The sequence below is a fragment of the Hippocampus comes genome, unplaced genomic scaffold (assembly GCF_001891065.2).
Source record: "Hippocampus comes isolate QL1 unplaced genomic scaffold, H_comes_QL1_v1.1 scaffold169, whole genome shotgun sequence".
Classification (NCBI taxonomy): Eukaryota; Metazoa; Chordata; class Actinopteri; order Syngnathiformes; family Syngnathidae; genus Hippocampus; species Hippocampus comes.
Genome location: NW_017806049.1, coordinates 187,846 through 203,752, shown reverse-complemented (window position 1 = coordinate 203,752; position 15,907 = coordinate 187,846). Strand labels below are relative to the sequence as shown.

At 41.6% G+C, this 15,907-nt stretch overlaps 1 protein-coding gene across 1 annotated transcript in view; it reads left to right on the top strand.

Moving 5' to 3' along the window:
* The first annotated feature begins 2,853 nt into the window (after window positions 1-2,853).
* The window catches only part of adck1 (aarF domain containing kinase 1), a 51,891-nt gene continuing 38,837 nt past the window's right edge, over window positions 2,854-15,907 (top strand). The window contains exons 1-3 of the mRNA XM_019892981.1: window positions 2,854-2,981; window positions 5,305-5,444; window positions 6,351-6,434. Of these exons, the coding sequence (XP_019748540.1) occupies window positions 5,313-5,444; window positions 6,351-6,434 (216 nt within the window). The 5' untranslated portion in view covers window positions 2,854-2,981; window positions 5,305-5,312. The remainder of the gene's footprint in view (window positions 2,982-5,304; window positions 5,445-6,350; window positions 6,435-15,907) is intronic.

Genomic DNA, 15,907 nt, shown 5'->3' with positions numbered 1-15,907 from the left:
ATCATTTTCTCTTCCAATTTTCAAATTCCGTTTTAAAACCCAGATTGCGTACTATGTTTAAATTACATCTCTTCTTTTTTTACTGTGTATATTTTTATCTGTGGTTTTATTGTGTTGATCTCAGTGTCTTTAAGTGTTTTGAAAGGTGCAAATAAATAAAATGTATTATTATTATTATTATTATTCCGCATTCTTGCTTGATCAGAATCTGATTTATTAGCCAAGTAAGTAAAACACACAAGAAATTTACCTTCCCAGTTACAACCTGTCCAGAGAAGCATAAAAGCATTGACTAAGAGAGAGAGAGAGAGAGAGAGAGAGAGAGAGAGAGAGAGAGAGAGAGAGAGAAGCTTGTTTAGCGGCCCCATAAGGAAGACAATGGGGGAACAGACAGAGCATGGCTTGATCCTGAGGAAAAAAAATATCACATGCAGTGTACATTTAAAAGACATGTACAACGAATTTCGTGAACGGGCAGGATGGAAGGGGGATAGAGGGGAACACGAGGCAACAAGTGTGACTAACAGCTCAAGTCTGTTCAAGCGCTCCACAGGTCAGATTTTATCATTGGGAACCATTTTGCCACTGCCAGGTTTGGGACCGAACCAAATAATTAGGATTCCAAAATGCAGGCCCAGATAGTGTGATTTCAAAAATAAAGAAAACTCACACCGACAAAGTATAAACTAAAATCCTTGGTCACAAAGTGCCAGGAAAAACAATGCATAAACAAAAAGCGCTTGCAAAAAATGTTCGATTATCATCGCTATACACTGTTGACCTAAGTTGGGTCTGTTTCTCAAGCTTATGCTCCAGGGAGGGAAAAAAAAAAAATACCTCACTTCATTTACACGCCAACAATAAGAGGAAGATGCTCAAAAAAAAAAATAGTCCCCGTTCCAAATGCATCTCCACTTAAAACTATTTTTTCTGCCATTCCTGTTGGGAGACAGACGGGAGGGCTGTGGGGTGGTGGAGGGATAATTGATTGATTGATTGATTTTATCAATAATGTACTTATTATTTTTCTCAATATTTATTTTAATGTTCCTCTGAAGGTATGGCTTTTAAACCTTGGAGTCCCAAAGTTCTATTTTAATACATTTTATCATTTTAATAATGAAAAATAATAATGAACTTTTTATATCAAAGTCCATTGTTTTAATTACACTGAGGTATGCGGTAAAATAACATCTCTGACGTTTACCCGACAAAGAAAGCCGTTTAAAATCGGTGAAGCCAATCTACACTGTCAATGTCTGGGCTCCATTGACTGGAATTGAATGAGTGATCCAGCAGCTCTGTCCCAAGATGGCCACCCTATGGCGACAACACCTCGCCTCGGCTCACAGCGCGCATGTGCCATCTAGTGGCTGTAAATGTCGATGGCTGCATATAAGATTAGGTCCTCGGAAGGACGCGTTCTCGTTTTTTACGTCACGTCCTGCGCGACTCAACTTAACATAGCGCCACCATTAAATCAATCCTGTCTAAATTCGCCATCGTTTATGCGGTCCTCTCCAGGCTCCATGAAGAAGAGCCTTTGAAGCGTCAACCCCGTCTGCGAATTTTTTTTCAAGAATTTGGAGACCACGTGAGGTCGGGTCGCGCTTGAAGGGAAGTCTAGCGGCCTTCTGAGGACGCAATCTATGCACTGTGAGATACCCTCTGATTGCAATGCGTTTCAATATGGCGACGAGAGAACAACTTCCGAGACGCGTTTTTTTTACTTCCGGGACGCGGTCGACGGTTGAGAGGCGTGTAAATGACGTCATTGCTAGCGTCGATTTCCGAGACAAACGGAACGTACCATGAGAAGACAACATGTATGTCTGCTCCCTGCTGGACAAAAATTGTTAGAGCAGACGTTAAAAGGAGTGGGTTACAAGTCGTATGAGAAGATGCCCTTATTATCATCGGAAAACAATGCTTCGTATTCAATTCTTGTGGAACTCTCACTTAACCATTAAATTGGCATAAAACATGGCGTTTATTTAATTTTTGGAACATAGTAAGAGAAATATATCTAAAAAGATTAACATGCATCCGAATTATATATTTAACTAGTTGTTTAATTTCATGACAAATTTTGAATGACTGTTCAAGAAAGTAACTTTTCTGTGATCGCCTCTCGTGTGACAAGTTCTGGTAAAATGTAAAGAAATCCATCTTTCAAAAGACTGGTTATATAAAGATCAAAGTTAATAAACAAAACAAACCACTATCACTTGTATTTGCAAATTCATTGATGTTTTTATCCTGATATCTGCAAATTTAATATTCACACATCTATGCTTTTTTTTTTTAAAAAACGATTATTTATAAGGTATTTTAATTGATTGTTCTACGGAGTCTCTTACATTTGTAGACAATAAGAAAGGCAAAAAGTTTGTTGACAGATACACTGTGAGTCAAGGCTCACGGGTCATCACCAACGTGGTGGCTGCGGCACCAGGTAGCCCTCAAAGACCACATGAGTAGCCTGCAGTCTTTTGGGAAAAATAGCTCACCGGTGATGGAACATTGTGATTTTCGAGGATTGTACTTGAAGTGTGTGCCCTGTCGATACTTATCTGTTTCCTAATTATTGTAAGTAATTATCAGACATCAACAGTGTTTCCCCAATTATTAATACAATTTATGCTTAATAATAATTTTAAAAATTCGAAAAAGTAATTTGGGCGCATTTGTTTTCAGAAGTGTCTACCAAACTGGGAACCCTCCACAGTAATCAATACCCAAGAAGTAGCTCTCCGTTTAAAAAAATAGATTAGTGAACGCAACACCCACTGGCCCCGTGTAGTGCCACACCTGCAACCAAATGGTGTCAGTAGAGGATATAAAAGTACCACACGAAGAAGAAAAACGAGAACTACATTAACCAGAGTTCTTTGCGAACGCATGTCGGAAGCTGGTGATGAGGTCAAAAACAAAACCGGCCGGCAAGTGGTAGCCAGTCCACGCGTGGAGACCTGCTGAAGGTAAAATGTAATCTTTTTATTGACACTTTTGTTGGGTTTAGTAGTGCTTGCGGAGTCTCGCTTGTTGGGCTCCTGTTGTATTTTATTACAAAATTCAACCGGTCGTTGCGTAACCATCGTGCACGTTTCTGGTGTTCTGAAGTAACATCCAGTGAATTACGTATTTCAAGAAACGTAAACACTAAGAAACTTAATCGGCTTTTCCTTGCACGATAGTGCAAATAAAGACATATGTTAATTTCGTAAGTAACTAATGTTATCAACTTTCTGTTTAATTAAACTCATTGCCAGACTAAAGGTGATATTGAAACTCAAGTCTGTCGGTCTAATTTAAAAAAATGTATCTGCTTTTAGAGGAATTTGCACATTGGCGCACCTATTAATTATCTAGTTGATAAATATCGGCCTTAACTGATTTAGTGAACTCTAATGAAACATTGATTTTCTCTTATATTCTGCAAACAGCACCAGGCTGTTCCCTCCTTCAAAATTTGCAACAGCGCCGCAATTGTTGGAAGACAAAATATTACTGTTTTGTATTTCAATGACGGTGACAGGCGGCATGGTTGGTGACTGGTTAGCACATCGGCCTGGCAGTGTAGAGGTGCAGGGTTCGATTTTGGCTGCAGCCTCCCTGTGTGGAGTTTGCATGTTCTCTCTGTGCCTGCGTGGGTTTTCTCCGGGTACTCCGGTTTCTTCCGACATTCCAAAAACATTCAAGGCAGGTTAATGGAACACTCAAAATTGTCCTTAGGTGCTAGTGTGATCGCGAATGATTGTTTGTCTGTGTGTGCCCTGCAATTGGCTGGCAACCGCCTATTGCCGGATGACAGCTGGGATAGGCTCCATCACACCTGTAACCCTGGTGAGGATAAACGGATTGGGATTATTTTTACATGAAATCTACCAAATGAAAGAATGGACTCTCTTCATTCATCAGATTTTTTTTTCCTCTTTCCATTCTGTGGCAATCAGGAGTAGAACATAGGTGAGTTTCTGTAATTCAGCCACCCAAAATACAAAGAGGTGTTACAAAAGCAAAAATGTTCACATCAAAGACAGTGGGTTCACTCTATTAAATTGGCTAATTCACCATGTTGGAATGGCTTTTTATTGAAACATAAAAGTTTGTTTAGTGAAATACAGGCGCCCTGAGTTACGGCAATTCACCAGAAGGCCTCGTCTGCCGTTAGTGGTTGTTCACAGGACGACCTCGTTATATTTCCAACATGGTTGTCATTATTTTCAATCATGACACACACACACACACACACACACACACACACACGTCTTCCAACTCTCACAATGTATGCTTTACATTGTCAGACAACAAGTCTGTTGTACCAAGACAGTGAATGCAGACCTGCCTCGATTCTCACCAGAGATTTTCAATCTATGTATGATTGTGCCTTGCTACCCTCTGGTGGCTCGTTGGCTCATTACCACTTCTCAAGTAAAGGGCCAGCATGTCAGAACTTACATCAGAGTCTGATGTTAAGTCTGATGATCAGACCAATATTATGGTGGCTGGCATGGGCAAACGGCCGAATGCTGCAAACAGAAGAATGCTTGAAACAAACAAACAAAAAAGGCAAAACGTTTGGCTGTTTGCAGCATTTCTTGCAGCGTTTTTGATTTGGAGTTGTTGTGTTTTTTATTTTGTGTTTGTCTTTTTTTGTTGAATCTTTTTTTGTTTTTTTGTCTGGAGCATTCTTGTGTTTGCAGCATTCGGCCATTCGCAGCGTGTTTCCCCGTGTCAGCCACAGTACAATATGAACCTCTCCAAAAAAAAAAAAAAAAAAAGTATAAAATAACATAACACGCCCCTGTCATTGACTAGTTAAATGCTCATGGATTTTTTGAAGTCGCTTTTGGCATTTAATGACAGTATAATAGTGATTTGATCCAACCATTTTCTCTTTGTAAAATATTTATGTATGTATGTAGAAATGAATGTACTGTATTTATTTAATTTTGGGCATTTAATGAATTAACAGTATGTATGTTTGTACTTGTTTATTTATTTGACATTGTTGTTGGAAGAAGACACTTCATATATATATAAATAGTGTTCATATTAATATCTTTTTTGGTGTTTTTCAAAATAAAATGTAACAACAATACCGTTTAAGTGCTGAGTTGATAAGGAGTGTTCTAAGAGTAGTAGTGTCATTAACATTTTAACAATACCGATCCAAAGTGAGGATTGCACTGTAATCTGTGAACAGTATTGTCATGATAAAAAATGAAACAGCTTGGTCTTGAATTGTGATGCAAAATACATTCTTTTTTCTTTTTTTTTTTTTTTTTTCCAATCTCACAGTGCCACGAATGGCTCTCCGGCTGCTCAAAGTCCCCACTCTGGCAACAGCAGTGTTTGCCTCTTCCGGATTTTACCTCTACAATAGACGACTTGATTTCAATGATCTAAGTTTGATCCGCTTTGGACGAGCTGCTGCAACTGTAAGATATTTCATTTATTGAGTGTGTTTTGGAAACATGAAATGAATTGCAACTGCTCAGTGAATAACTTTTAATTGTATGCATATTATAATCAAGAAAGCTTGTTTTATGTGGTAATCTAGTTGCATGTTAGCTTGGTCTGTAGTACTTACCCTGAAATTTTGTCAACAGATATTTTAGGGTTTACTGATTTTGGAAATATAATTCAAAAAAGCTGCGTGCCAGAGCTTATCAGTCCGCACGTTGCTGGCTCCATTCATTTCAGTGGACCCATTCAAGGATTGATCTGGTGACGTACGCGCTGCTCGCAAACATTTTCACCGCAAACTTCACGATTACATCGATTGTAATTTGGTACTCATGAAATTTTAAGTATGGTTCAGTGTTGTTGTAAAACACTAAATGCGTACTGTGTGTACTATAACTAGGCGGCGACAGCCGGCGGGTGGCTCTATCCCGCTTAAAACCAAGAAATGGACATGTGCAATGGAGTTCCTTGCTGCATCGCTTCAAGAAACACCTATGTTTATTGACCAATCAGATGACAGTGATGTCACACCTCTCCTCAATCTGTGTTCTAGAACCAGGTTGGAACAGGTTCTGAGGAACCGTTCCATTGAAACCGTTCGACCTCGAAAAAGTGTAATGCAAAAGCGACCATACAGGGCGGAACCAGGCTGTTTGGGAACGAGCCAGTACAATGGAAAATTGGCTCAGGATGATTGAAAATGCACTCTTTCATTTCTGAAAAATAAACAGCACTGGTGGACACATTGTAGCAGACGATAAATTAAAACATGCTTCATGTTGGCATTTTCTTGAATGATTCTACAAATTACTGATATAAGCCCTTCTAAAATTGTGTTTACTACTCAGTTCTTTACAAGTTTTTTTGTTTTTCTGCAGACTGCTGTCATCAGCTATGACTATCTGACTGCTTTCAAATATGTGGAATATGGCACAGAGGAATATTGGGCCGTCAAGTCCAAGGTACAGTAGATGCACTAAAAACATTTTGCATTTGACCAGTAATGACGTGTGATCATGAAAAAAGCCAAGCTGAACAATAAGCATAAAAATGTCAGAGGAGATGATTTTTTTTTTTTTTTTTTTGAGGGGCGGTGAGAACTCACCTACTTGCCGGGTTGATCGAGCCTTGTTTTCTGATTAGAATGAAACCGAATGCCCAAACTGAATGAAAATGCTCTATATAAACACCTCAATCAGAATAAAGAGGCTGAATCCAAGAGGAATTTCGTTCGGATTCACAGGGTTGGTAGGTTTATTTTGTTTGCCAATCTGATCAGAAGTCATGCGTATGGATCAATGGGAGTAGCGAGCCTTCGTCCTTTCTGCACATGCTCTGTCTTGACAGAGCTGGTCTGTTACTTGGGAGTATGTTTTTCGCTACTACTATGATTTGTCTGAATCGTGCTGTTGCTTTAACAAGTCTAAAAACAATCACAACTACTGTGCCAAGTAGACAACTGACCTCCATTTTGAAAAATCATGTGATGTTTACTTAGATCGTCACATATCATCTGTGAAACATGATTGTTCTGATTGAATGTAGTACCATCTCTACACCAAATTGTAATAGATCACCTCACACATAAACAGTTGAGCAGAAATCTTAATTTTGCAAAGGATTCAAATTAAAATGACAAAAAAGTCTACATGTAAAACATTGTTGTACAGCGGATGTAAATGCAATATGTATTTAACATTCTTCATTGTTTATGATGTAGATATTCATTATAATCCTCTACATCAGAGTTCCCCAACCACCGGTCCACGGCCAATTTGGTACTGGGCTGCACAGAGACATCAGGCATGGTGGAAATGTGCATGACTCTCGCCAGTCGGAGTGCTTCTTCTAACATTGGTTTGAAAGTTGAAATAAACAGAATCCGCCAATATATGAAAGAAAAAGTAGGATACAAAAAGTAAGAGTAACAAATTGACCAAACGTACAGCTAAACATGCAGCTGATGGGCAGCCATGACTTCTGAAGATGAAGCTATTTCGCCAAGTGAAGTTCCTGCCCTCGCGGTAACTCCAGAGCGATGTGGAGGAGGAAGCTATTGTGCATTGTATGTTGTCAAAAACAAGACATTACAAGGAAAAAGAAAAAAGGGCCAGCTGTGTCCTGGGCTGCTCTCTGGACACTCTGGAGGAGATGGGCAACAGGAGGATGCTAGCTAAGCTAACAGCTATGAGGAACAGACCCTCCCATGCCCTCCAGGCCACCCAGACAGCGCTGCGAGAAGGAGAGGTACCGCCTATTGAATAGACGGTCCTGAAAACCTGGACTCACCCCCACTCATCCATTTTTAATGTGCTTAAATTTATGTATGTACCTTTCATAATTTTGCTGCTGTAAATGGGGAATTTCTCCATTGTGAGACAAATAAAGGTTTTCTTATCTTATGAAACCTGTTAAATCATTGAAACAAGTAGCACCCAAGTGATCAATCTGAAGGACTCCGATTGGCTGGAGTCGTGCACATTTCCGCCACGTCTGCTCATAGCTCGCAGGTGTGTCTCTGTCGCCCGGTCCCAAATGGGCCCGGTACTGGTCCGAAATGGGCCCGGTACTGGTCCGCAAATGGGTGGTTGGCGACCTCTGGTGTAGATCTTTTACTCAAAGGAACTCATCCTTGCCTCTGTGGCCGCAAATAAGATCAGCATCGTTATCACTAAAGCCCGTATTTTGCTGACCGGCAGCGGTTGGCAATTCTGTGCGCATGAAGCACTCGCTACTGTTAGGATTCGTTCAATGTTGCAAACAGTTGCGAAGATATTCGTCACATATTCCCTGACACGATTAATTGTTGCAAGTTTTTCTTGTCGCCATGAAATTTTGGCCCCCTGGTCACCGAAATTCCCTATAGGCTGACACTGCTGTGGATGCCGGGAACGAGGAGCAGCAGCAGACATGCACTCAGGAACACTAGGGGTTGTGAAAATCCTAGTAAGCCTGAAAAACTGTAGTCTTGTCTCGCGAGCCCAAACCGACCACCCCAGAACCCCCACTGCAGCTGAACTGAGGACTTCCCTCGGTATCACAGGGACCCACCTGAGAGTTCTCCAAGAGGGCTGTGACAAAGGCGACTGCACCAACCAGACCTGGCAGCATGCTTGAACCAGGAAAGATAATCCACGCCCATGTTCGCCAGACAAGGATGCAGCAGAAGCTTCAAGGTCAGGCATCTGATCTAGCGTCATGCATACCCGCCAACGCCCGACCATGCACTGGGAGCTGGGAGTCCCAGTGTCACTCCACTAGTCAAATAGTCCGAAGACGCAGGGGCAGAAAAAGGAGAAGAGGGGGGACGTCCACGCCTGAAGAGAGCACTTTGAGGTGACCGGGACAGCTGGGGCACATCCAACATTTGACACTGAAAGACATGTCGTAAAGCAGCCTGCATCGAGCCATCCTCTGATTCACACGACGAATTCCTCGTTAGAGGGCACCCGAAACAACGGAGGATCACCCAACTCCTGAAATATGGAAACAAGACTCAGAGGCAGCCAGAGAAACTGCATCAACATCCTGGGGAAGCGCAGACATCGGCGGGGCGGACACCTCCAATACTGCAGCAGAGGCAGAAAGGAGACTGTCCCGCAAACGGGACCTCCCCCGACTTCACGTTGCTTCGGAGGTGGATTATTTGCTCTGCTGCGTCCCACAGAGAACCTTCACTTGGAGGAACGGAGGGCAGCAGCAAGAGCATGCCAGCATTTAAAACGTCCCTGGTGACCACCGCAATAGGTGACGAAAAGCCCTTGACCTGCAGGAGAAGGGGCGAAAACTGCAGCCATCACTAGCAGAGGCCCAACATGACAGACTGACTGCGAAAACGGTAATGGTAGTTGTTACGCTACATCAAGGCAACATGCCGGCGAAAACATGGCAGCGCTAGCCTTTATGACTCAGCAACATCCTCAGCAGGGCTGGGAGGACATGAGGATGACACAAGCGAACGTGTGCAGAAAACCACATAGCATCTCTGCCAGAGAAAAGCCAAGGGCGGGAGAGCCCATTGCCGGACGGCGTTACCAAGCACACAAATCCACACTGCGACATGCGGCAAACAACAAAAGTGAGATGAGATAGTAGAACCAGCACCTCACCTTGTGAAGTCCAGTCGCACAAAGCAATGAACATACAGAAGTTCACCTCGGTGAACACAAACTAAGCCGTCACAACTGTAGGACGGTAGAAAACACATCTTCAACCCCAACCAACAATTTTCGATGGCTGCAATGGACAAAAAAGCCAAAGAGAACAAACAACTGTGATCCGGAGGGAAAAAGGAAACCCAATGGCACGCAAGCCAACTCGTGAGAAAGTTCTGAGCGACTGTCGTCCGGTGCCACAAGCTTTCATCCACACCCTGCATCACCCGGGGTCATTCAAGATGTTTCTTGATATTCATTCATTTTGCGCCTGCACAAAGATGAATTCACTGCTTTCAGCACTGCCCCTAGTGGTCTGGAGGGACTTCATTTTCAGAATGTTTTTGTTTGTTTGCAGCATTTCGCCGTTTGCAACACGTTGGCCCCTGTCGGCCACCGTACTCATGGTCATTTTATGTTGTAAAACACAATATATGGGTACAGTGGATTTCTTGCATGTGTGCTTTCTATCGGGCCGCATATGTCTCCCTCCTTTGTTCTCTCTCTCGGCTGGCTTTAGCTGTTCATCGACACGAACCTCACACATTGGTTAGCAGTAAGGCTGGGCAAAATATCGTTATCGTATCAGACATGAACATTAAACATGTTAATATTGAAATAAAGATGTCACGTGAACTTGCCACGTTTGTACTGCATGTAAAGCTCAGTCCAACCAAACACATAACTCCTTTCAATTTTAGTTATTTGTTGCAAATCAGAAGGAGGAAAATACTATGAAAAAAACTCTGGAAAAAGTCTCCCTTATTCCCGGGTAGTCTTTTATTACAGCGCATTAATATTTAAATGATTTATCATATCATTTTAATATCACACAAATCCGGCATTTGAAGAGGTGTATGTAAATGTTTTATATCCACCGTATGCACACACATACGCACATTCATGCGCGCGCACACACCTAAGCAGGCATATCTCAAGCTTTATGAAGAGAGACAAGATCCACTTTTTCTTCAAAGCATATGCTTATTTCAGCGGGAGAGCGAGAGGTCGAGTTGGCGGCATTGGGGGACAAATAGATACTGATGTCTAATGAGCCCTTTGCTTCCTCAGCTGCATAAGAAAACGGCGAGCATGAGCGCACAGGCAGTTCGGGGGGGGGGGGGAAGCGGCCATTTTGAAAAGTGTCCTTTCATTACTGAGATAAAAGGGAGAACAAAATGCCGATTCACTCTGTGCATCTGCACAGTATCATGCAAATTTTCTTGCGACGGTCTCCCAAGATTGAATATAGACGAGTCGTCGTCATCAGGGATATTCACATATGTTGAAATTGTACCGAATGAAACGGTGATCTAAAGGCATGGTGGGAAAAGGTTTCAAATCCTGTGAGGATGGTGATTAGTCCCTCATTAGTGTGTTCTCTGTTGATACAATCTTCACGGCATCAGCTCATACGTACATGTGTGCTATTTTAAATAAACCACACATTGTTTAGCAGATGTACGGGTTTGTATTTAGATCAATCCTCAGATGATTTGCTTCCTTTAATGACATTGGCGGTCTTGTAAATTAATGATTTTTTTTTTTTTTGACGATGATGAATTCTGGATAGCTTTTGTGGATTGGTTTTGCCTCCTGACAAGAAGAAAACATTTTCAATAAATAACTGTAAATAACATGGTGACTTGGAGGGCTACAAGAACTTAACTCTTGAGTTGTCACCGGTACCGATGCCACTGTTCCTTTTAATCCATCATTTTTTTATTAAAAAGATAATTGTAAAGGCTATAAAGAAGTTATCCCAATATAGCAATTATTCCTTAAAATGTTTCTCTTATCTTTTTTTCGTTCATAAAATACATATTTGTATAAAACACACAGTAATATGAATTTAAATAAATACAAAAAGAAAAAGTTCCAACAGTGTGTACAACTTATTTTTAGGGAATACTGTGACATGCAAATATTTACAATTAATTCAAGAGTGTCTCAAGTAACATCTCGGAATACCTTTTGAGGCAGCGTTTATTTCAACTGTGGTGTCTCATTTTGAACACTGGGAGGAAATGACATACATGATTCAAACAGAAAAAGAGGAAGGAGGAACGAAGAAGTCTGACATTAGGTGAATGAAATGAAGTAAATAAAAAAATAAATAAATAAATAAATCAGACTAATTGCTCAGGACACGACACACTGTCCAGTACATGTGTTACTTATGTCAATACAGAGACCCTTGATAATCCACTTTTTTTTTATTTTTTTAAAGGCTGCAGATTTTATTGCATATCCTCTTAGAATACGTTTTAACCGATCAATTGGGGGATAATTAAAAGAAATTCCTTAAGTTAAGAAGTCCAATTTTGTTGTCCCTCTCTTAAAAGGTCGTCAACAGTTTTAACTAATGTGCGCGTTTTGTCAAAAGTTCTTGAATTGCTTGTGTGTGATGAACTTTAAAAAAAAAAATCTATCCTCAAATTACCTTCTTTCAAAACTGCAATCAGGCTTAAAGAGAAAGCACAGTACACAGTTCGGTGCTGATACAGAAGTGACATCATCCAGATACTTGTTGCTCTTGATAAAAAGCAACTATCGTGCTGTTACACTTTTTCATTTATCTGTAAGAGGCTTTAACACTGTGGACTGGACAGTTTTTAAAGTGGAGGATTATCAGTTTGGGTTTGTCACATCATGTGGTCTCCTGGTTTACAAATTATTTGAGTGACAGGATCCAATTTGTTGATTTTGTACACACACTTCTGCAGCTTAAACTAGTCCTTAGAATGAAGCTGTTGTTTTCAAATTCCAGCAAGGGTCTGCAAGTACTTCTCACCTTGTCCACTGTTGAGAGAAATTCCTTTGGGGTGGTATCACTGTACAAATGTCTTGCAAGATGATACTCTCATTTTCAAACCCCAGATTGAGAATCTCAAAACGAGAATCTCATAAAGAGACTCAAAGTAAAAAAATTTTTTTCAGAAATAAATTATCTTGCTTTTGATATTAGATAGCAACTTGTCACTGCTATTTACAAAAACATTTGAGATTATAGACACCTGCTATATACAAAGCTTGACTCTGTGCAGCATACTCCTCTGAGGTTTATTACTAAATGTTGGTCCTTGACCCATCGCTGTGAACTGTACTTCGAAGTGGGATGGCCTTCTTTGTCCACCACTGGTCCAATTTTATTTCCGAGGCCATTCTTGGCCATTTTACATTTGTAAATTAGTCACAAGGAGAAGCGTTACTTCTTACAGTTTGCGCTCAAATAACTTTTTTTTTTTTGCGAACTCTCTGCCCACACTGAGATTTTTTTTTTGTTTGTTTTTTGGGGGGGGGGGGTCTTCTGTCTTCTCTACCCTTTCTATGCGGAAGTTGTTACAAAAGGAAGGGAAATTAATGGAACTTAGCTCATTGAGTGATTTTAAATCCACACAGAGAACACTTGAGACAACCACTTCAACCTGGAACTGTTTCATCAAATGTATCTAATTTTAAACTGTTGAAACTGAAACTTGGCCAGGACTCCCTTGAAAAAGGTTTTTAATCTCACATTTCTGATAAAATAGCGTTTTTCAAAAAAATTAAGGGCATATGGGATAATTGACATGGATACAGTTTACTTCCAAGTACAAAAACATTGTCAACCATGCATGCTTTTTAGATGCTGCTAGTAAAACGGCCACTAGGGGGCGGCCTATAACAGTATCGACCTCTGTAAGAAGTACAATACCTGATATAAGGAAATAAGGGTGGTATTGGACCGAAACCGATATTACTCGTCTATCCCTAGTGATTTGCTTGCATGATCTTACAATACAAATAGAAGGTGTTGGGGGAAGATGATTAGCACAGGAATTGATAATGCACAGTCCTTAGCAGTGCTTTGGCTTGATTGATGGGCTTATGGTGTACATAAAATGAAATAACTAATTGTGAATAATCAAAAATGCAACCCTGCAACCACTATCAAAAGCCCTCCTACATTTAAAACCAGGATATTGTGATCACACTATGTCTAACATTCAATGCTGTCTTACCCAGGAAGATGATTTATTTGCCAAGAAAAGATAACATACCTTATGTTAGTCATGCATTGAATTTCTGCTTGTAACAAGGAACTTGACCTAAAATGGGCAAAAGCATAACGTGCCTGATTGCCCTCCGTTGTTGTGAACGTTGTACTCTCCAACCAGCAGATGCCAGCATTTACCGATTCCTGACAAGCTCAGCAGTGCAGTTCTGCCACCAGACAGATGAGCGTGCTTAGCCTAGATAAAGGGGCCATCTTCACTTCTTCGCTCCTTTGAGGGGAAGATGTACAAAGAAGGGTGGCGCATGATAAATGCTGACAGTCATGTGCTGCAGTTTAACAGTCAAACGAGTCTGAGGCGAGGAAATCCTTGAGGGATATGGCGGGATGCGGAATACATTTCACTTTGGCTTCCAAGCGGCTGTGACAGGGAGATCATTATTGAAAAGCTGATTGCAGCAGCAGCTGCTGCAGTACTTGCTTTTTGTGTGTCATTGATGTGATAGCCGGTGGTGGTAGACTCTGCGTTGTGTTTGAGGAAGGGATGCACACCAGGATTTCTTCGGGTTTGGGACTCGGTTTGATTTCCGATGAAGTTTGCACAAAAAAGAAATCCGCCAGTCAAATTTGGTCTTGTCAAGTGCCTTTCTACTGAGGAGAGCAGCAGTAAAAGGGTGCAGGATGTATTTTAGATTACAGCAAACATATTAACAACCACATATAGCATATCTGACGAAGAAAAATTTTAAAATTTAGTTAAATAAAATGCCTCTACATCAGGGGTAGGGAACTCCGGCTCCTCGAGAGCCATATCCCGCCTGTTTTGGAGCTCTCCCTACCCCACACACCTTGATTCAATTCATCAATTGATGATTGTTTCAGGCTTCGACAAAGCTAGCTGATGAGCTAATCGTTTGAATCAGGTGTGTTGAAGTAGAGAGAGATCGAAAACAGGCAGGATATGGCTCTTGAGGGACCAGAGTGCCCTACCCCTGCTCTACATAGATGAAAAAGACACTAACATTATTAAGTATTTCACAGTAAATAACTCGAAAGCAAACCACAGAAATTTCTCTAGTCATAAGGATGCTTACCATGGAGAACAACAGTAAAAGGAGAGAAGTAGAGATGAAGTCGGGAGACACACTGGACGTAATGTCCCACATATGGACCCTGGAGGCGACATTCAGGAAACCTGTAAGATTGTTATTATTCCAAGTTACACAGATTTCATATAATATAATGCATCAACTATGTACAATGCAGCAAGGAGGTTTATATACAGTCAACAACCCTTTCAAAACTCAAATATTAGCAATATTACGTAGTCTCTTCAGCGCGCCCTAGGTCATCCCCGGGGCCTCCTGCCGGTGGGACATGGCCGGAAAACCTCACCAGGGAGATTTCCAGGAGGCATCCTAATCAGATGCCTGAGCCACCTCATCTGGTTCTTCTCGACGTGGAGGAGAAGCGGCTCGACTCTGAGGCCCTCCTGGATGACCGAGCTTCTCCCCTTATCTCTAAGGGAGCCCGGACACCCTGCGAAGAAAACTCATTTCGGCTGCTTGTATCCGGGATCTCGTTCTTTCGGTCACGACCCATAGCTCGTGACCATAGGTGAGAGTCGGAAGGTAGATCGACCGGTAAATTGAGATCTTCGCCTTTTGCGTCAGATCCTTTTTCACCACGACAGACTAATACAAAGTCTTCATCACAGCACACGCTGCACCGATCCGCCTGTCGATCTCCCGCTCCATCCTGCCCTCACTTTTGAACTCATCCCTGACCCGGAGAGGGCCCTCCACCCTTCTCCGACTGAGGACCATTGTTTCAGATTTGGAGGTGCTGATTCTCATCCCAAACGCTTCACACTCAGCTGCAAACTGCTCCAGTGAGTGTTGGAGATCCTGGCCTGAAGAAGCCAACATCACCACATCATCTGCAAAAAGCAGAGTTGCAGTAGTGAGGCCACCAAACCAGACTCCCTCAACTCCTCGGCTGCGCCAAGAAATTATGTTATTAAGGTTATGAACAGAATCAGTGACAAAGGGCAGTCTTGACAGAAAAAAAATATATATATATATATAAATATATTAGGGTGGTCCATTTTGGAAAAGTTTGTCGGATTCGTCGGGCCGGGTCGGAAATCTTGTCGATACTATGACACAAGGACGTGTGCAAAATTTTATTCCGATCGGATAATTTTATTCCGTCCCGCAGAGCGACCAAAGTTTCCCCTATGGAAAGAATGTTACGGGGCTGAATGGTAGTACGGTTTCTCCCG